Below are 21,389 nucleotides of genomic sequence, written 5' to 3'. Positions count from 1 at the left end.
TGCTCGTATAAATTTCATAAAGTGCTCATTTGACTGGAAATTGAAAGTTCTAGTTCACTTTTTAAGTCAAGAGAGTTAAGGGCAACTACCCCCCCCCCGATCTTTTTCCCCCAAGCCCATCCTCTACTAATTTTGAGATAGCCGGTTTTTTAGAAATTGTTCAAAAATTAAATAACAAAAACTCCTCCCAGTGCCTTGGGAACAGGCGTTGTAAGTGTTGTCCTGGGGGCGTATATGGTCCTTATGAAAGGGATACTCGTATAAACTTCAGAGGAGGCTCATTTGATTGTAAATTGAAAGTTCTAGTTCAATTTTTAAGTCAGAAGATATCCGAGGGCAACTAGCCCCCCCCCCCTCACACCTTTTTTCCCCAAGCCCATCCGATAAAACATTTATAATAGCTATTTCATTAAAAATATTTCAAAGGTCAGATAACAAAAATTCCTGTGTCGACAGAACCCGCCAGGGCCCGGAGGCAGGCGTTATGAGTAATCCTCCAGGACCACATATAGTTTTTATGGAAGGGATGCTCCTATAAACTTAGGAGAGGGCTCATTTGATTGGAAATTGACAGTTCTTGTTCACTTTTCAAGAGTCAAAAGAGATCGGGGGGCAACTAGCCACCCCTCTCCTCCACTCCCTAAATGAATCAGATAAAATCTTGAGATAGAAATTTGTTAAAAATAGTTCAAAGTTCTGATAAAAAAAACAGGTGTTGACACGGCCCCCCAGGGCCCGGGGGTAGGCGTGGTAAGTTATGCCCTGGTGGCATATACGGTTGTTATGGAAGGGATGCTCGCATAAACTTCCTAGAGGGCTCATTTGATTGGAAATTGAAAGTTGTAATTAACTTTTTAAGAGCCAAAAGTGATTGGAGGGCAGCTAGCCTCCCCCACACTCCATTTATTTTTTCCCCAGAGGCACTTCATATAGAAGGGGTCGTCATATAAACTTCAAAGGGGGCTCATTCGATTGGAAATCGAGAGTTCTAGTGCCCTTTTTAAGAGTCAAAAGTGATCTTTTTCGTCAAATACATCTAATAAAACTTGAGGTAGCCATTTTGTTAAAAATAGTTCAAAGATCATATAACAAAACTCCTTTGCGTAAGGCCATTTCGTCAAAAATAATTCAAAGGTCAGATGAGAAAAACTCCTGTGTCGATACAGCTCCCCCCCCCAGGGAAGACGTTGTAAGTATTGCTCTGGGGGCATATATGGTTCTTGTGGAGGTTATGCTCGTATAAACTTCGGAGGGCTCATATGATAGGAAATTGAAAGTTCTCGTTCACTTTTTAAGAGTCAAAAGAGATCGGAGGGCAACTAGCCCTCTCCATGCCCTATTTTCCTCAAACTCATCCGATAATAACTTTGAGAGAGGCATTTTTCAAATTAGTTCAAAGGTTAGATAACAAAATTCCGGTGTCGACACTACCCCCCAGGGCCCGGGGGCAGGCATTGTAAGCTATGTCCTGGGGCCGTATGGGGTTCTTATGAAAGGGATGCTCGTATAAACTTTAGAGAGGGTTCATTTGAATGGAAATTCAAAGTTGTAGTTCCTTTTCTTAGAGCGAAAAAAGATCGGAGGGCAACTAACCCCTCTCGCCCACCACGTCTTTGGGTTTATCGGATGGATAAACCCATCCGATAAAAATTTGAGGTGACCATTTTGTTAAAAACAGTTCAGCCATCAGATATTAAAACTCCAGGGTCGACGCAACCTCCCAGGGCCCAGGGACAGGCGTTGTAAGTTATACTCTGGGGATATATATGGTTCTTATAGAAGGGATACTCGTATAAACTTCAGAGAGGGCTCATTTGATTGAAAATAGAAAGTTCGAGTTCACTTTTAAAGTCAAAAGAGACCAAAGCTTAATTAGTCCCCACACGCCCCTTTTCCCCAAACCTATCCGATAAAAATTTTGAGATAGCAATTTTGTTAAAAATAGTTCAAAGATCAGATAATAAAAAGTCCGAGGTTGACACAAACTCATTTTTTCTCTTTGATACCAGTTTTGATAATTTGATGAATATTTGATTATTTTTTTTTAAAGTTTGATTTTGAAATAAGGAATTTTTAAAAACTTGAAATTTTTAGCAATAGAAAATGAACAAAAATTAATTAAAAAAAACTCCGAAAAATCAGTTTTTCAAAGAGATATAAAGGCCATTTTAAACTTGATATTAATGTAAATTAATAAATAAATCTTAAAACGAGTGAAACTTAAATTGAATATGCAAATTAAGCTTGAAACGAAAAAAAAATTACTACAAACAAGAGTTTGGGTATGACCTCCTTCTCTCACTGTAAAAGTCTTAAACCTACTGCGTCCTTGGCGCTTTACTGAAAACTATATGCGTCTTGAACAGTCTTGGAAAGTATAAACAACATCAAATTGAATATTTGATGTTGAATTAATTGTTGAAAGATCCATCAGTTCAAAAATTTAGTTCACTGTAATTGTATTTTTATTTTCCATGCTTTAAGAACTGGAAAAGAAAATATTTGTAACATAATTCGTTTTCAGTTAAGCGCCAATGACGCAGTAGGCTTTTGGTCTTTATTTACAGTTAGGAAAGGAGGCAATATCCAAACACTCGTTTGTAGTGAAACTATATTCGTCTTTAGCAAGTTTAAAAAGAGCTAATAAATTAAACTCAATATTTGATGTATAATGATATTAATTGCTGAAAGCTCATCAGTTCAAAATGTTACTATGATTTTAATGTTTATTTTAAATATTAAATACAAAAGAAAACATTTGTCATAAAATTGGTTTTCAGTAAAGCGCCAATGACGCAGTAGGTTTAAGACTTTTACAATGAGAGAAGGAGGTCATACTCAAACTCTTGTTTGTAATGATTTTTGCTCGTTTTAAGCTTGATTTGTATATTCAATTGTTTTCACTCGTTTTAAGATTTATTTATTAATTTACATTAATATCTATCTATTGTATGTTTGTTTGCATTGATTGTCTATTTAATTTCTGTTCGTTTTAAGTTTCATTTATACTTCAAAAGGAAAATATTTTTTTTCGTTTTAAGCTTAATTTTCATATGCAATCTAAGCATTATTCGCTTTAAGATCTATTCTTTCATTTATATTATTACTTGTTGTATGCTTTTGCTATGATTGTTTATTTAATTTCGATTCGTTTTGGGTTTCATTTATTCTTTAATAGTAATTTCTGGTCGTTCTGAGTTTGAATTTAGAAAAGGTGTTTGTATCTGTTGAGCTTAAGTTTAAAACGGCCTTTACTTTTCTTTGAAAAACTTATTTTTCGGAAAATTTTCTTTAATTAATTTCATATATAAACCAACAGCTTTATGAACATTAATACTAGCAGCGGTAGTAGTACCATTACTACTGGCAGCAGTAGTATGAAAATAGTGCGTTTTTATTGGCTCAATATTTCCCTCAGCATGGTCTGAAAGTTTCAACCTATTATCATTCAAGACCCATCAGTGGTTCTCAAGCGAATATTGAGTGGGTCGCAGTCACGAGCTTTATATTGGATATGCTCAGATTCCGTTGTGGCGAGCAGTGGAAGTTATTTGATATAATTGAAATAAAAAAAAAATAATAACACAAGGGCTACCAATAGGAATGAAAGACTGTAAAAATCAGAAACATCACTTAAATAATGTTTTTTATTACTTGCATACCTACAACTGCAAGTTTTGTTTACAAAACTGTTTCATTCGGAAAAATGAATTTGTTTCCAATTTTTCTTCACTAGAGTTTGAGCATCAACTTCAACTTTAATTGCTTTTAATTGCAGTGAGTTTGATAAATCCAATTTATTTCTGTACTTAGTTTCAATGTAAACCATGCTTTGGAAACCAGTACTTCTCTATGAAGGCTACAATGTGTCCACAAAGCACACGGACTTTGTTTAAGAACTCTTGTAACCAAGCTGCTATTTTTCCTGTATATAGCCCGCGCACCGTCAGTGCACATACCGACACAATTTTTCCAGTGTAAAGCCTTTTCTTTTATATGGGAATCAATTGTATTGAAAAGTACCTCAGCAGCTCCACGACTTATTTGCTTGCAGAACAAGACAGCTTCATGCACGTCGTTCTGCCATATATAGCACACGAAAACAAGCAGTTGAGATAGGCTTTGCACGTCAATAGACTCATCTAGTTGTACAGCATAATATTTACTACCACTTTTCTCTAAGACCAGTCAACTTTGGGAACCACTGCTCAAAGCTGTTGATATACTGCTGAAACGGCTATTTGACAGCCTGCATAGGCAACATACAGCGTGTTTCAATCTAATTTAACATAAAACCCCTATATTTTCTGAAAACATCTCCTTAAAACCCCTAGGCTCAATACAAGTATATGTAGTGGTAGTAGAAATAGTAAGGCTAGTATACAAATATTACCTTTTGGTTGGTTAAAGCGTGTTTCAATTTAGTTCACTATCCTCTTCAACATTCCCTGAAATTTTCACTGTAACACCCTTAGCGTCAGTAGTACTAGTAGCAGCCATCATATTAAAAGTTATAGCAGTAGCAGTAGTGTGGTGTGTATAGATAGTGTGGAAAAGAGGTCATTTTTGCAGTCTCCATGCACATAGTGTCTTTTGGTTTAATCCAAAGAATCCAGTAAACATTTTGCTGAAAATTTCTGTAGAATTATGTTCGACAGAGGCATGATAGACGTGGTAGACCATACATTTGGGTCTTCAAAATTTGCTTCATTATTCATGTAGCCCCTCTGAGAATTTTTTGTAAAATTTAACCAGGTAGTGTACTTCAAAATAAGGCAATAAAAATACAAGCCATGGAAATAAAAGGCTTTTTTGCCATCCAGTTTAATCCTGCATTATATTATAGCCATTCCTAAGATAATGCACAAACACTCTTTAGACAACATAGATGTACACGGTGTGTTTTGATTTTTTTTTGAAAATACCTTATATGTTCCTTAGATATTGAAAATACCTCCTTTGAAGTTTTAGTAGTACCATTTTAGTAGTTGTAGCAGTGTTTTGCTTCAATTCAACATCCCCTTAAACATTTCTAGGAAGTTTTATCTTAATACCATTAGTCTAATATTATTAGTAGTAGCAGAAGTGGCAGTATGACCTGAGTGTCTTTTTGTTGGTTCAACATGCATCTCAATGTACCCTTAAAGTTTAAACTTAATAATTTAAAATCTTCTTGAGAAATTGTTTATTTGAAACTTAATTGCGCATTGTTTGTTTTGTTTTAGCTGAATATTCTCCGAAAATATTCCCTAAAAATTTTCACCTTTATACCCTTAGCCTCAGTAGAAGTCATAGTCCCAGCAGTAGTAGTAATAGCAATAGTGGTAATTTGCACATAGTGCCGTATGGTTAGTTCAACATTCCCCTTAACTTGCCATGAAACTTTCAACTTGATACTCTAAGCTGTTCCTAAGACATTGCTAATATGCCATTTTGACAACCTGTATGCATATAGTGTGAATTGATTTTGTTGAAACTTCCCCTAAACGTTCTCTGAAAGTTTCCACCTTAATATCACCAACTTTAGCAGTAACAGAAATCGTAACGGTAGCAGTAATAATAGTAGCAAGTATGCACGTATTACCTTTTGTTATATCAAATTTACCCTTAACATAACCTCAAAGTTTCAACTTAATACTCTAAGGTGTTCCTAAGATATTGCTGATTCAACCTTTTGACGATCTGCATGTGCATAGTATTTTTTGATTTAGTTCAACATCCCCTAAATGCTTCATTTTAAAACCCTTAGCTTTGGTAGCAGTATGACATAACCTCATTACCACACAACCTCAAAATTTCCTCAACCTCAAAGTTTCAACTTAATGCTCTAAGGCGTTTCTGAGATATTGCTGATTCGAACTTTTGACAATCTACATGTGCATAGTATGTTTTTTTTATTTAGTTCAACATCCCCTAAATGCTTCACCCTAAAACCCTTAGCTTCAGTAGCAGTAACAGCAGCATGCAAAGAACATCTTTAGCTTTTTTTTAAATTCCCCCTCAACATATGCAGGAAATTTCAACTGCATACCCAAAGCAGCTCGTTGGACCTTGCTGATACGTCCTTTTGACAACCTGCATGCACAGGGTGTGTTTTGATTTAGTTTAAAATCCTCTCAACATTCCCTAAAATGTTCACCTTAATAAGTAAATATGTAAGTAAGTTTTATTAATAACAACAACAACGACTTTTTTTTTATATAAAATATAAATATTAACAAATCCATTCTCCATCAACCATCAATACTAAACTCCCCCTCCCCTCCTGACCCCCCATTACCACCCTTCCTCCCCTACCCACCCATAGTAAAATTCAATAATTATCCCCCCCCCCAAATAGTCTTTTAAATTCTTTTTAAACTGGGGTACGCGTTCTGCCACCCTAATGCTCACTGTTAGCTCATTCCACACAGATGGACTTAGGTGTTTCACTGAAAATGAAGACCATGTACCACAGACACAATTCAACAACTATACTGTCACTTTGCCTAGTTCCATAATTATAGAGGTCACTATTTGGTAAAAACTAATTAAAAAATCAGGGACTATGCAATTTATGCACAGAAGCACAAATACTGCAGCTTGGTAATCTCTTATCTGACCTAAATTAAGGAGTTTCAGGGACAAAAAAAAGCACAGGTCTCATGTACATCCTGAATATACCTACCGATTGTTCGATCAGCTTTATTTTGCTGAAATTGCACTCTTCTAAAGTTGCATAAAAAGTTACTGCTCCATAAGAGGCAACTGAAGGCGATATATGGATAAAGAAACAAATAATATGTAGTTAGAAGTACCCTTTGCGGGAGAACGGGCTGAAGACGTCAAAATATGTCAACTACATGGGCGATTTCATTATCTTAATGGGATATGTACTTTCATAAATGGGTAAAATAACAGATATTAGATTATTAAGTGCTCTCGTAGGGGGCTCTTCTTCAGAAAACAAGGGGGTGAATAACACTAAGTTTCTCCATAAATTTTTGAAGATTCTTTTTTGTCTTTATTTTCTTTTTCTTTGGTCGATGCAGCTAATGCTTCATGACACTCACCAGTGGAAGATGGTCAGAACCAGGAAAAGATACAGCATTAGGATAACAAAACTTCAAAGCAGCAGAAAAAACAAAAATGTTATCAGTTAGGGTTGTACTCAGTCCAGTAATTCTCATGGGTATACTCACAAGCCAGGGGCGATCCAGGATTTTTTTAGGGGAGGCACAAAATAGGTTGATCCGATAAATCTGCGTTAGGAGCAAGTTTAATTAACACAAATTTGCGCTAATTAAGTAAATTACCCTACTTTAGACTATGTTAGGGGCGCCTCCTGTATCCGCCACTGTCACAAGCGGGTATGGATAATTCAATACAGTGCTTCCATTCCACTAATGTGGGAATAAAGTATATAAGTGCGAAAAAAAGAGTAGAATTAAAGTAGGACGCAATCCGGAAGTAAGTATGTTATCGTTCTTACTATTTGAACGGGAATAATAACAAAATTGATTCTTACGCTATATTACCTGTGTTTTTCCTTATTTTCAATATCAAAATTCCTCAAAGTTTTCCTATTTCCTGACTTATTTCCAAGTTACATGCAAAGTCCTATTAGGCTGACTTTTAATAGCATTTGTTCAGGATGACAGCGCCTGCATTTTGATCTTTTGAATTATTCGATTTTAACTAGTGTAGACTGCTACCTGGATCCCAGTTCTCCAGAAAATGCCGAATGTAGACGCACTTTAATTTGTATTCAGAAAATTTAATGAGAATTACAAAATAAGATTTAAGAGACAACACCAAATACTAAGATTAATACCCCGAGTCAACGTTGTCGTCTCAATCCCCATTGTCTTTTCCAATGCCTAAAAAAGCGACGCATTAGGACGCAGTCGCATCGGATTTCACAGACTTCATTTTTTTTCTTTAAAATCTCGGTGTATGTAGGGGGGCCTTAGCTTCATCCCATATTTGACAGAAATAGTAGCAGCCAAAGTTACGTTTTTGAGCCCATTCCTCTTTTCATTTTTTACTGTTTTCAAAATGCTGAAAAGTCTTTCCATAACAACATTTGAGCAGAGAAGTCCAAAAATTAAACCGAATGACATGAAGAACGTTAGTGAATTTTAGCACTCCATGTGGCGTCTTGATGGATGCCACCCGATTCCAAAAATCAAACCTTCAGTCCTTCCCCGTTGGTTATTGTTTCAAATTTCACAGGTCTATCCAAGTCCAACAAAAACTAGAACGTTTGTCAATCTTTTCTGTCGAAATCCCGCCGTTGTATCCAAAATTCTATTTCCGTAACAAAATTCCATAGAACTGGTAAGAAAAAGAGTGTGAGATGCATACGTGAACTAGAAATAAAGTGCTAAAATATGTCTAGAAATATTAGAGGAGAAGTATTGAAAACGGAGTGGTCGACTTAAAAATATAGTAAAAATAAATGCACTGATTCAATATCACCCTTAGGTTTAGCAGTAGTATTAGTAGCAGTAGGAATAGTGACAGACGGCATGCACATAATGTGCTTTGATTTTGCTAAAACTCCCCGTAGACATTCTCTGAAAGTTTCACCTTACTAGCCTTAGCAGTAGCATAAATCGCAGGTTAGTTTGGTTAGTTCAACATCCCCCACAACAAGCCCTGTAGCTTTCAAACTCAGACAAGGCAGTTCCTATTGTTCCTAAGATATTACTGACAGACCCTTTTCACAATCAGCATGTAGACAGTGTGTTGTGTCAGTTTAACTTCCCTCCTCAATATTCCCTGAAAATTTCAGCTTCATACAATTACCCATAGTTGTAATAGTAGTCACAGAGGTAAAGTAGGACTACTAGTAGCATAAGTTGTAGGGCTCGTAGTGATATAAACAGTGATATAACTAGTACTAGCAGCATCAGTAGTGTTAACATGTTGTTGTTTGGTCAGTTGAACATCCCTCTCATTAAGCCCTGGAAGTTTCAACTTAATAAAATTAGCTATTGCAACAATATTTTTTGATATGCCCTTTTGATAACCTGTACATCCATAGTGTATTTTAATTTATTTCAACTTTCCCTTCAATACTTCCTGACATGTTCATCTTAATACTCTTAGCATTAGTAGCAATGCAAATGAAGTAGTAGATGGAGTAGTAGCAATGGTAGAAGTATTAGTAGTAACATGGACATATTGCCTTTTGGTCAGTTGATTTTCCCATTTAGTCATTCTCTGAAAGTTCCAACTTAATTCCCCAATCCATTCCTGAGAAAGACCCTTTTGACAATCTCCATGCACATAGTATATTTTGATTTTATTCAAATTTCCCCTCTATAGTGTCTCAAATTTTCACCTTCATACCCTTAGTCTTAATAGTAGTAGTGTTGTATTAGCAGTAGGAGTGACAGTAGTAGCTGCAGTATTAGTAGCAGTAGTTATATGCATATGTTGCCTTGTGGCCAGTTGAACATCCTCCTTATGATGCCCTGGAATTTTCATCTTGATACGGTAAGCCATTCCCAATATGTTGCTCATATGCCTTTTTGAAAATCTGTGTGCACATAGTAGGGGAGAGTGGTATTTGCAGGGATGGGGTATAAGGTGGGACACAGTACTTATCTGCCATCTAGCATTCTTTAAAAAATTCAATAAAGTCACCTAGTATAGTTCATTCAATGGTGGACATGACAGTTCTATCATTTTGGTAAGTTGCTTTTTTCGTTTTTGAGAAAATCGACTTCAAAGTTTCGGTTATACCCCCTAAAAAATATTTGGGAAATAGTTTTTTGTGTTTTACTTTGTAATGGTTTGCAGAAACTGTGTGTGTAAGATAGCAAACGAAAGCTAAAACATCAGGCCATGTTATGGAAAAACATGCAACAGTAAAAAAAATCGGACACAATTTGCAAGTAGAGGTCGCATGGTATATACTGGGACAAGGACAAGTGATATGTAGTGGGACATGATATACCACATGTTGGAACCTTCGGTTCTTGTTTTTTAAGATAAATGTTCTTTCTTTTTCTCTTTTTAGTTCGTAATTATCCCCTTTCCTCTTTGTGGCAATCTCTAATTTTCTCTTAGTAGTGGTAACACCATTTTCTTTTTCTTTCATTACGTAGGCAGTTAAAGTCACAAAATTTTGGTCGAAAATGGACGGGGAGAGAAAAGGGTAATAAAGTTGATTCATTTGAGTTGATGTTGCAACCGGTGAGGGCTTGGATTGGCAGGAAATAGCATGTTTATGGATAGAATCCACCCACAGCCCAGAGGTGGCTTGGCTGTTCTAGGGGCAAGGTTTCTTAATTATCTTCAGTTCTTATATGAAGTTAAGAGAAAAAGCCTACAGAAAGAGTTCTTTTCTCTCTCTCTCTCATCTTTATTTTCAGATTTGGCATCAGAATAGATGACATGCCACAATTTGCAAGAGCTATATGGGAGGAATATTCCAAATTGGTTGCTGAAAAGAAAGTAGACCAGTATTTCATGATAAAAGTAGCTATTGTAGACCTAGAGGCTGGCTTACCAATTAGGCTAGTGGCAGAGAAACACGGAGTGTTATGTTCAGCCCTTCACATACACTACCAAAAGTACTCAAAACTCAGTGATGACAAAAAAAGCGAATTACAGTGATACCCAAAAGTTCAGATTTATCACTATTTTTACGCCTGAAGAAGAAGCATCACTCTCTCAATACTTGCTGCAAGCGAGCAGAATGAGTTATGGTCTGACCAGGCGAAACACCAGAACCCTTGCTTACAACTGCGCTGCTGAAAACAACAAGACTATTCCAGATACCTGGACAGACGCCAAAGAAGCTGGCAAAGACTGGTTAGCTGGATTTCAGGCTTAAAACCCACAGGTTTCACTTAGAAAGCCAGAGGCAACAAGTTTAGGGCATACCACAAGCTTTAACAACCACAATGTACAGAAGTTTTTCTCAAACTTGCAGTTAGTATTCAAGAAAACTCCATTTACAGCAAGCATCATTTTCAACTATGATGAAATCTCAGTCACCACTATTCATGTTCCTCCAAATGTTTTTGCCGAGAAGGGTAAGAAAATAGTGGGCAAAGTAACCTCAGCTGAGCGTGGTGTCCTTATGACTATGATTGGAGCCATATCTGTCAGCAGGCAGTACCATCCTCCCTACATTATAGTCCCATGCAAGAAATTTTAATCTCACATGCTAACTGGTGCTCCTGCTAATTCAACTGGAGGAGCTTCGCCTTCCGGATGGCCATACCAAGAACTGTTTTTGGAATGTTTTAAATATGTAAAGACTTACACATATGCTTCCCCTGAAAAACCGAAGCTTTTGATAATAGACAATCATGAGTCCCACATCTGTTATGCAACTGTATATTTTGCCAAATAGTCTGATATCATTTTGCTAACAATATTAACTCAGTGCAGCCACAGGTTGCATTCACTGGACATTTGCATGTATTTTCCCTTCAAATGCAAATACAACAAGGCTGTGGACAACTAGATGCTATCCAACTCAGGGAAGACCGTGACAATATACGAGATTGCATCTCTTGTCGGCCAAAGCCTCCCCACATCCTTCACACCAAACAACATAATGAGGGGCTTCAAAAAGGCAGGGATATGGCCCTACAACCCAGACATCTTTACAGAAAAGGATTTTCTAACCTCTGCTGTAACTGACAGACCTGTGCCTGATGCTTTGGATTTAGTTGAAACTGGCAAGCAACCTGGCCAAAACCCCCATTACAAGTGGGCCTGAACAATCCTCTACACCCTTTTAAGTTACTGTGACACCAGAACAAGTTCGGCAATGTCCTAAAGCAGAGCCATGTGTACTGAGTGAAAGAGGCAGGAAGAAAGGCTCTACAAAGATACTTACTGACACTCCTGTGAAAAGAAAGATTGAAGAACAAGAAGCCAAAAGAAAAGATAAAAAGCACGGGGTGGTAAGGCTCAAGGAAAACTTGGGACTGTTGTAAGAACTGGAAAACCAAAACAAAAACACAAAACAAAAAAAAAAACTATTTGTAGATTCAGAAGAAAGTGATGATGAAAAAATGATTCTTGATGATGACAGTGATGCCTCAATGAAGATAGGTGAATCGGAAGATGAAAATTAGAAAGAGGAAGAGGTCTTGGACAGTGTCTCTACAGGAGATTTTGTTAAAGTTGTTTACAAAGGAGAGTATTTTCCTGGGTCTGTCCAAAAGAAAAACGGGAACAGTGTCAGAGGGAGTTTATTGTACATGGCCGGTCTAAGAAAGTGGAAGTGGCCGGATCGAGGAGACTCAATATTTTATCCAAGGGAAGACATTTTGAAAAAGTTGTCGCCTCCTACCCCAGCACTCAGTACAGCTTCCAGAGCAGCATCATACTTTTTGTTTGCTGACTAGTCGTCTAGTCTTGTGTCTAAGATATTTTTACTTTTGAAGTCAAATTTTTAATATAATTTTTATATGATGAATAGTCAAAGTTTTCTACCAATACATGAATCTTTTTACTATGTCCCAGAGTATACCACCTTGCATCCCAAGATATACCACCCCTGGTACTTAGTGAGACAAATGGTATAAGCAGGGACACCCCTCTTTTTTCTTCTAGCTATACAAGAAGAATCTGAAAAAATCACAGTTTATGCTGCAGTTCTGAAGCTTTCTTTTGAGCCATAAACCATTTTTCTACTCTTATGTTAACCATACATTTTGGAGGTTCTCCAAAATCCGTCCCTGCATATACCACTCTCCCCTATATTTTAAATTAGTTCAACTTTATCCTCAACATTTCCTCAGATTTACAATGCAATATCCTCAGCTTTGGTAGTACTTGCTACAGAAGTGGTTGTAGTGGCAGTAGTAGTTTTGGTAGAAGTAGTAGTAGTAGTAACACGCAAATATTGCCTCTTGGTCAATCAATCTTCCCTTTAAGCATTACCTGGAAGTTCCAACTTAATACCCTAATCCATTCATGAGATACACCCTTACAACAATCTGCATACGCATGGTGTGTTTTAATTTAGTTCAAAATGCCCAATGTATTTTCTCAAACTTTCACAATCATACCTTTGTCTTAATAGTACTTGTACATTGGTAGTAGTGGTAGTAATAGGAGCAGAAGTAGTGTTGTATTAATAATAGTAACAGTAGTAGCAGCAGTATTAATAGCAGTAGTAGTATGCACATGTTGCCTTTTGGTAAGTTGAACATCTTCCTTATGATGCCCCAGACGTTTCAGCTTGATACAGTTAGCTATTCGAAAGATATTGCTGATATGCCCTTTTGACAATTTGTATGCACATAGCATGTTCTTATTTAGTTCTACTTTCCCCTCAATATTCCCTCAATTTTTCAATTCAATACCCTTAGCCTTGGAATTACTAACTACAGAAGCAGTATTTGTAATGGCAGTAGTTGTGGTAGCAGTAGTAGTAGCAAGTAAATATTGCTTTTTTGGTCAACTGATCATCCTCCTTATCATTTCCTGGAAGTTTCAAATTAATAAAGTTATCAAAGTGCATAGCCCAATCATATACAGATGAATGAACATCCTAAGACAGTAATTTTAGGTACAAACTCTTACAGGGATCTTATTCAAGGGCTTTAGTAGAGTCCAGACATTAAAATTCAACTTTCCCCAACATTTCCTCAATTTTCCATTTCAATGCCCTTGGCCTTGGTATTACTAACTACAGCAGCAGTAATTGTAATGGTAGTAGTTGTAGTAGCAGTAGTAGCAAGCAAATATTGCTTTTTTGGTTAATTGATCATCCTCCTTATCATTAATAAAGTCAGCTCCAAATTATAAAAGTCAATTACACACCTCCAAATTAATAAAGTCATTGAGTCCTGTGCTATGCTTTTTTGACAACTTATATGCACATTGTGTGTTTTTACTTTGTTTAACACTCCCCTCGTTTAACACTCCCCTCAACATTCTCTGAATGTTGTCTTTTCTCTGAAAATTGTCAGTTGATCTTGATGGTAAAAGTTAGGGCCTACAAAAAACTAAAAGAAAACACTAAAACAATGAAATTCTTACTCTATGATATACAAGATGTTTCAATTGATCATACTACCAGATTCTTTCCCATTATTATACACTTTTTTTTAAATCAGTTCAAATAATGCTTTTATCCACAATTGTGTTGCTACCACTTTGACACAGCTAGATTTCATCAAGCAAAAATGCTGCTATGTCCAGATAATCAACAAATTATCTCTATTCTTATGCTGCTACAAATCCCCTGCACTCATAGCAGGGGCAGGGAAGAAAATCTTTCAGTAATACCAAACAGCACAACATATACTCAACAAGATCAGCCCAAACCTCTGGGCTGTATTCCTCAATATATATCTGTGAAAGATGTTTCAGTAGTATAGGGGTTGCTCCCTATACCAAACCTCCTTAACAGCTCTCTGAACTATACCTAGACAAGAATGGTAAATTGTAGATACAGGTAAGAAGATAAGAAAAACTTACTATCAAAGTCAGAAACCATAAATTAAGCATTTTTAATCAAGCCTTCAATGATGACCTGCCACCCTAGACTCATCAAGAACCTCAACACAGCCCTTATTTGTGCTCATCTTGAGTTCTGTATGTCCATTGCAAGTATGCATTTCAAGTGTGACATAGGGTCACTTGAGAAGGTCTGAACAAGAGCAACCAAGATTCCTTTTGCCAAACAATACCTCCCCTATGAGCAACAATTAGAAAAGTTTGTACTCCTTACCCATGTATTACAGGAGGAGAAGAGGTGTCATCCTAGCATTTAATATGATGAGCAGCAACACAATAAAGCTCATTTTTGGTTGAAGTGAATACAGCAGAACACAAGACAACCCCAAGAAATTACATCAAGATTTCTGCAGAAAGCAAGAGAATTTCAGCTTCTTTACCAGCTGCATCATTCTAATGTGGAACTCACTAAGCAAATCTACTGTGTCTGCCAAATGAGTTGACAGTTTTAAAATCAGTGTTGACCATGACTAGAACAATAAGCCATAGATTACAAGGTGGGACAAGGAAGCAGCATTGACCAGGGTCCAAGCCTTCAACATTCCTTCCTGATTTAGTGTTTCTGATGTTCAATTGTCCTCTACATACAGAATGGTCCAGTACATGAAGTGATTATCTATGAACAAATTGTACAAGAAACTTTTGTCAACACTCCCTAAAAACATCTACAGATTCCTGTAACCATAGGTGCTAAAAGATGTGATTTAAGGTAATATCATAGGATTTAATTAACAGATAAATATATCATTAGGACTACAGGCTAAATAGAACCATCAGAGGGAACAGAATTCATTGTCATAAAATTAACAATATTTGAATAGAACATAAAGTTAAGAATCTAAAGGTATTATCCTTGTTTTAACTCATGTTTCCTCCAGAACAGCTGACCAACTTCAATTTTACTGAGGGATAATGTAATGAAAACTTAAAAGCAGCTAAACTCTAGGGTGGTGAAGGTTTTATGGTAAATTTGTAATTTTCAACCTAGACTAATTTAACTGAGATGAAAGTGAATATATCCCTTGCTTCCTTTTTTATGCTCTTTCATAATTCAATAATTACTTTAGAAGGAAATTACATTTTGATCTCTTAAAGGACTCAAAAAAGGCCCATAGTAACAAAAGGTTAAAAACACATATCTAAAAAAGCTGAGAAGTGAGAAAAAAAGTTATTTGTAGCTGAACTAGGAATGTTGATTATTATTTTCTTTAGTCTTATCAGTAAAATGTTATCTTGCTAACATATTAGCAGAAATTTTTAAAAAGACCTAGAACTCCTCAAAAATAACATCAATTTTGCAGTGACATATGTTTTGAGGGTTTTTTAAATTCTTTTTTAAATTCCTATAAATTTGTTTCTAAGATAACATTTTTCAATTGAAACTAACAAAACAATAGGCTAATTTGCCTACTATCCATGAATCAGCTGCAAATGGCAATTTTTTCTTACTAGATAGTTTTTTTAGACATACATTTTTAAACTTTTGGTTGGCTTGAGGGCTCAAAATGGAATTTTCCCAGAAACATTTACTGAATTATGAAAGAACACAGGAAAAAGTAGGCTATCAATTGATATATAACTGCAAATTTACCAGATTTATTTATTCATTCTCTTGAACAATCTGAAACTCTATGGGGTTGAAAAGATGGATTAGACTAATGTTGACTGGAGTCTGAATTGGAACTTGGTAAATTTCTAGTGGGTCATATAATTTAGCAGTTCTGGTGTGTTATAGACACTTTTATATATTGTACAAGGAAACCTGTCACAAGAGCTCATCAACCAGGCTATTCTCAAGAGACCACTATACATAAATGACTGCAAAGCTGTGGTTTTGTAATGAGTTATAATATTTAAATTATTGTTTTTTCAGGTTTAAGGGGGAAAAAGGTACCTAGGTTAGGTTATGTACATGCTATGCTTTACCCCCCCTCCCTAATGTGCAAATATATAGCCCAAATTTGTTTATAAACTATTATATATTCATCCTATTTTATTTTATTTCACTAGCATTAACCAAACTTGACTTTTTAGAAGTGTCCATATAATGCACAGTACCAATTTAGCTAAGATGAAAGTGAAAACATCATTTGATGCTGTTTTTAATGCTTTTTCATGCTTCAATAATTTCTCCTGGGGCTAGTTGCATCTTGAGCCTTTAAAGGGGTCCCAAAGGTCATTCATTTTTGTAACCATACAAGGAAGTTATCAACACCAGGCTAGTAAAGGTATTGAAAAGTGGTTAAAAACATATCACTAGTTTATAAATAAGTTGTTCAAGAGTAATATATTCCAAAACAGTCTTATTTATAACAATTCAAACCCTATTTATTAGACAACTCACTATTTTCCTACTATTTCAAGTTTTTTAAATGCTGTCAACAAAAAAGCACTGAATTTTGTAATTCAAAACTTTGCTGTTGACAATTCACAGTATATTCTAATTCAGGGTATATTTGCCCATTTGGAGGGGGGAAGTTCATGATAAATTTGTAGTGGGTTATATAATTTAGCTAGGCTAGGATGAAAGTGAAAACATCATTTGATGCTTTTTTTAATGCTCTTTCATAATTCAGGTAAAATATCTTCAGGGCCTCTTCAAGGGATTAAGATGCTATTAGCCCCAGAAGCAATTATTGAATAATGAAAGAGCATAAGAAGAAGGCATCAAATGATGTTTTCACTTTCATCTTACCTAAATTATAAGATAAGATAACATGTATTTCAAGCCAAAATGTGGCCTTATACACAAATAACATACAAGATTAAAAAATTACAGCACTTATAGCCTATGACCCACTAGAAATTTACCTGGAACTCAACCATCAACTGAAATTGAGACAGCAACACCAGAAAGAAACCCACTGAATATCATGGCTGAATTATCTTGGGGTGAAAATAATCTAAGAACATTTTTTAGACTAGCTCTAGGGGCAGAATCCTGCTTCTGAGCTAGCCTAATAAACCAGTCCAGCCTATTGTATTTACCAGTTACATCATGTTTTTTAACCATAAAAGTGATTTCCCATCATGAAAAGTAGCATCAATACATTAAAAGCTACAAAGAAATCGAGTTTAAGGCAAGCATGAAGTACCTTTGCAAGAGAGTTTTAAATTCTTCGGTTTCAAATGAGGAGCACATGTCGATCATTCAAAGATTTTGCGAGACTTTAGTCCGTAATTCAAGAACTTGGGTAAAGCTTGATTTAGTTAAATATAAATGACAACAAGTATTGATTAAATTTTTGCTTATAATGCATATAAATTTCAAAACATAATTCCTTATTAGAAAATTAAATTAATATTATGTTTTATAAATAGCCTGAAAGAAAACTTCTTTCAAGACTAATGAATCTGTACTGTGGCTGCATCTTGGATTTCATTTCTTTTGGCTTCCCTTAGAATATTCCAACCAATCAAATGAGAACAACTGGGAATTTAGAATTACCAAGAAGAACCAAGTGACAGGCTAGGCCTTGGAAATATTGGCTAGCTCCTTCTTGGTGGGTAAGTTTTAGCAATAATTTCATGTATCTTATCTATGAGCAACAGTCCATGGAATCTCAATACCATATAGGAGGCCAAATGTAAATTTTTGTGAATGTAGGCTTGGCCTAAGGCAGAAATCAGTTAGCCTAGGCCTTTTTTATTATCTTAGATGCCACTTATATACTGCTTTTAGCTTCATACTTGTTCAAATAAGTTTACTCATTACCTTAATTTGCACTTCAGAGTGAAAAAAGGTCCATGCATGATCTGTTCTGCCCATGTGTCAATGATGGTAATCTGAAACATCAGTTTGTTATGGGCCAGTTGATGTTGCATTAGTTGGCGGCTAAGAGGGACAGACTATCCCACTTATATTTACATGGCTTGTTGTTCTTTTCTTTGTCAAGTCTTGACTTAAAGGAGGCACTAGGGTAAGACACAGGTAATACACTACTATAATACTATAAAGGAAGTTTTTATACACTACTATGGATACTATTAGATATCCATATGGATATCTAAGTGACCAGGGAAACCAGCTTTGTCTTTGTATAAAAACTTTCTAAGCACATTAGCCTAGCCTAGAGCTAGGTTCCCTGTTAGTTACATTCTGTCTGAGAATAGGCAGGTGGCCGACTACTGGGTGTCTTACCCTAGTGGGTGCAGTCACAGTTTTGTCTTGAAGTTGTTCCAGTTGTTGGAAATACACTTAGTAAAAAAGTTTTGGCACATCCTGGTCTTCACTCTTTGCTTTGCTAACTTCTGTAAGTGTCCTCTATTGTTGTGTTGACCTGTATGTGTCATTAGGAGGGTGTTGTTTGGTTGACTAGGCTATTAGCCTATAGGCTATTTGTAGGTCAGCATCATATCACATCTGCAATTTCTGAAGACTGGTGTTTGTAGTTTTAGGTGCTTCAGTCTCTTATCATACAGCATATTTTACAGACCTATGATGCATTTCGGCTGCCGTCAATCAAAAGGCGATATCTGACATAAACTCGATTTTACAGGAGAACGAAAAAACAAAAAAAGTTTGAAGCCTTAGAAAACATGATAGGAGGTGCTTGTTTTGCAAACAAATACATCAAACCTAGGATTCAGAGCAAGAAAAATTTTTTTTGTTAAGGAAAAACTAGAAAATTCTTTTTCGTCATCGAGATAGTGCAGATATCGCATTTTAACCTGACAACAAAAGGCGGTATCTGCACGAGCGCCACAGTAAGATTCCTTATAAGAAAACCGAGATTACCGTTTCACAAAACGACTTTAAATCAAAGCGAAACGCAGTTTCCAATAAGTGTATTTGCTTTCCAGCAACATCAGCTATGTCATGATGTAGAATAACCTTGTTTTCAGTCTGTTGTTTGGTCTTGGTCTTCGATCGTTTCTATTGCGGGAAAAAGCGCATCTCAGAGGAATACGTTAAGATCAAGTCAAACTCCAGCACAAGCGTTTCCACAACATTGAATTCGTTTAATTTTATAAAGGTAATAAAGGTGATATTCATTTATGTTATAAAAAAAAAAAAAAAAGTCTATGTGTTTTTACTCGTCCTCTGGTTCACAGCCCTCGAATTCGTCAACCATCACTTGTACTTTTGCTTTGTGAATGTTATTCCAGAAATACTTATTCCGTGTGTCTGCAATATGGGGTACAAGTTTCATCAGGATGTTGTTTTTTTTTGTCCCTTGAAATCCCCCTTGGGACCGACAGCTTCTTAGGCAAACCTTTTCCTAGAGCACTTTTGGCTTTCACTGTCAGAAAATCTACAGCTTTCAGTTCGTTGTCAAAATCATATCGATAATATAGTTTCGAATCTTTCTTTATGAAACTTGCCTGTACGATCTTTCTAAGTTGAATATCAACTGACTTTTTCCCAGAGTTCTCATTCTTCCATTTGTAGAAATCGCTTATTTGGAGCTCTTTAACTCGGGTATTTTGTCTGGAATCCTGCAAAACCTTTTTCAACTCGGGAAAGTCCTCAACAACCAGCTTCGCGCGGATTTTCTTCTCTATCACTCCATGCAAGCTGTCAGCTGCCATGTGTGTGTGTCCCTTTGTCAGGAACTTGATGGAGATCTTCTCTGGACCCCATGATTCGTTTACAATGTACACAAACATGGAAAAGATTATCCAGTTCTTGTTATGTGGAGAGCGGTTATAGGCCCAGAAGGAAAATTCTTTTGTATCCCCCAACTCATCCACAAGACCAGAAATAGCAAAGGCGACAGCATCCCCGGTTCTACCATATGTTGCTTTGTGCCATACTACGCAGTATGCCACTTTTGGTAACGAGCCGGTGCGAGCACAAGAAAGCGGTGGAACAAAAGTTTCATTGAAACACACTAGCCTGCTTGTGAAAAGTGATTCTTTAACTGCTGGCTGTATTGGGAGACTTAGGACTTTTTGCATATCAGCTATAAACACTGCCTTCTCCTTGCCGTATGCGTGATCAGCATCTTTATCAAGTTCTCGCCTAGCTTTTTCTGCCTGGTTTCCATGCTCCTGTTGCTTCTCCCTTTCTTCGTCTGACACACCTTGCCTGGAATCCTTTATTTTGAACAAGTCACAGATTTTACATGCATCTGACCTTGGCATTTTGTTTGATATGTTCATTTCTTGCAAAACCCGAAGGTAAGAACTCTGACTACAACGCTGCTCGGGAAATTTTTCTTGAAAGTCAGCAAACATAGCTTCAAACGTAATATCTCTTGGGATATATCTCACATACGGACTGTTATACCTCCTTTAGTGGGGCTGACACGGCTTGAACGATTCTATATGCATGCAAATAGCTTCGCGATCCACATCCACCTTTCTAGCACCTCCTCTTTTTTCTGAAGAGGAAAATCCAACGCCCTCGGTCTTTAGCTTTCTTGATATTACCTCGATGACTTTTGGACTGATGTATCCCAAAGTTGAAAGAAACGTCTTTTAGCTCACTACCAACAAGAGTTCTCCAGCAGCATTAGGTTGGCAATACACTAAACTTTTGTCTATAAATTTTGGAGTTTTCGTGTATTTCAGGTTTATTCTTTTTTGGCGGTACACAAAAAAACACGACTTGATGTATGCAATTCTTTCTCCCTGGCTTAATTCTTGAAACTTGTCATAGATCTATCTCCTCTGATCAATTGCAAATTCTTTGCACTTTTTCTTACACTTTTCAGGGTTGCACCCATTCTCTATGAATGGATGTTTTTGCCTTTTCTTTTCAATCTTCTTTCTCCTTTTTTCTAAGACTTGGGTCTTCTATTTTGTCACAAAAGCAGGTTCTTCAACATCTAGTTTTTCTTGTCGTTCAACACTGGAGATAGAGACTTCACTCTCAGGTAATAATGAGATAAGCTCGCCTTGTACATCAGTACTTTGTCTTGCTGCTCTTCGAACACTAGCACCTGTAGAATCAGAATCTTCTG

At 36.4% G+C, this 21,389-nt stretch overlaps 1 protein-coding gene across 1 annotated transcript in view; it reads right to left on the bottom strand.

The window, feature by feature from the left end:
- Window positions 1–17,632, bottom strand: part of Ctu2 (Cytosolic thiouridylase subunit 2) — a 61,600-nt gene extending 43,968 nt beyond the window's left edge. The window contains exon 1 of the mRNA XM_089095320.1: window positions 17,577–17,632. Within this exon, the coding sequence (XP_088951446.1) occupies window positions 17,577–17,632 (56 nt within the window). The remainder of the gene's footprint in view (window positions 1–17,576) is intronic.
- Window positions 17,633–21,389: the final 3,757 nt, after the last annotated feature.

Source organism: Artemia sp. Qi Xiang Cuo, chromosome 10, assembly GCF_049724085.1.
Source record: "Artemia sp. Qi Xiang Cuo chromosome 10, ASM4972408v1, whole genome shotgun sequence".
In the NCBI taxonomy this organism is placed as follows: domain Eukaryota; kingdom Metazoa; phylum Arthropoda; class Branchiopoda; order Anostraca; family Artemiidae; genus Artemia; species Artemia sp. Qi Xiang Cuo.
The sequence above is the reverse complement of the archived record's forward strand: the minus strand, read 5'-3'. Positions and strand labels throughout refer to the sequence as shown.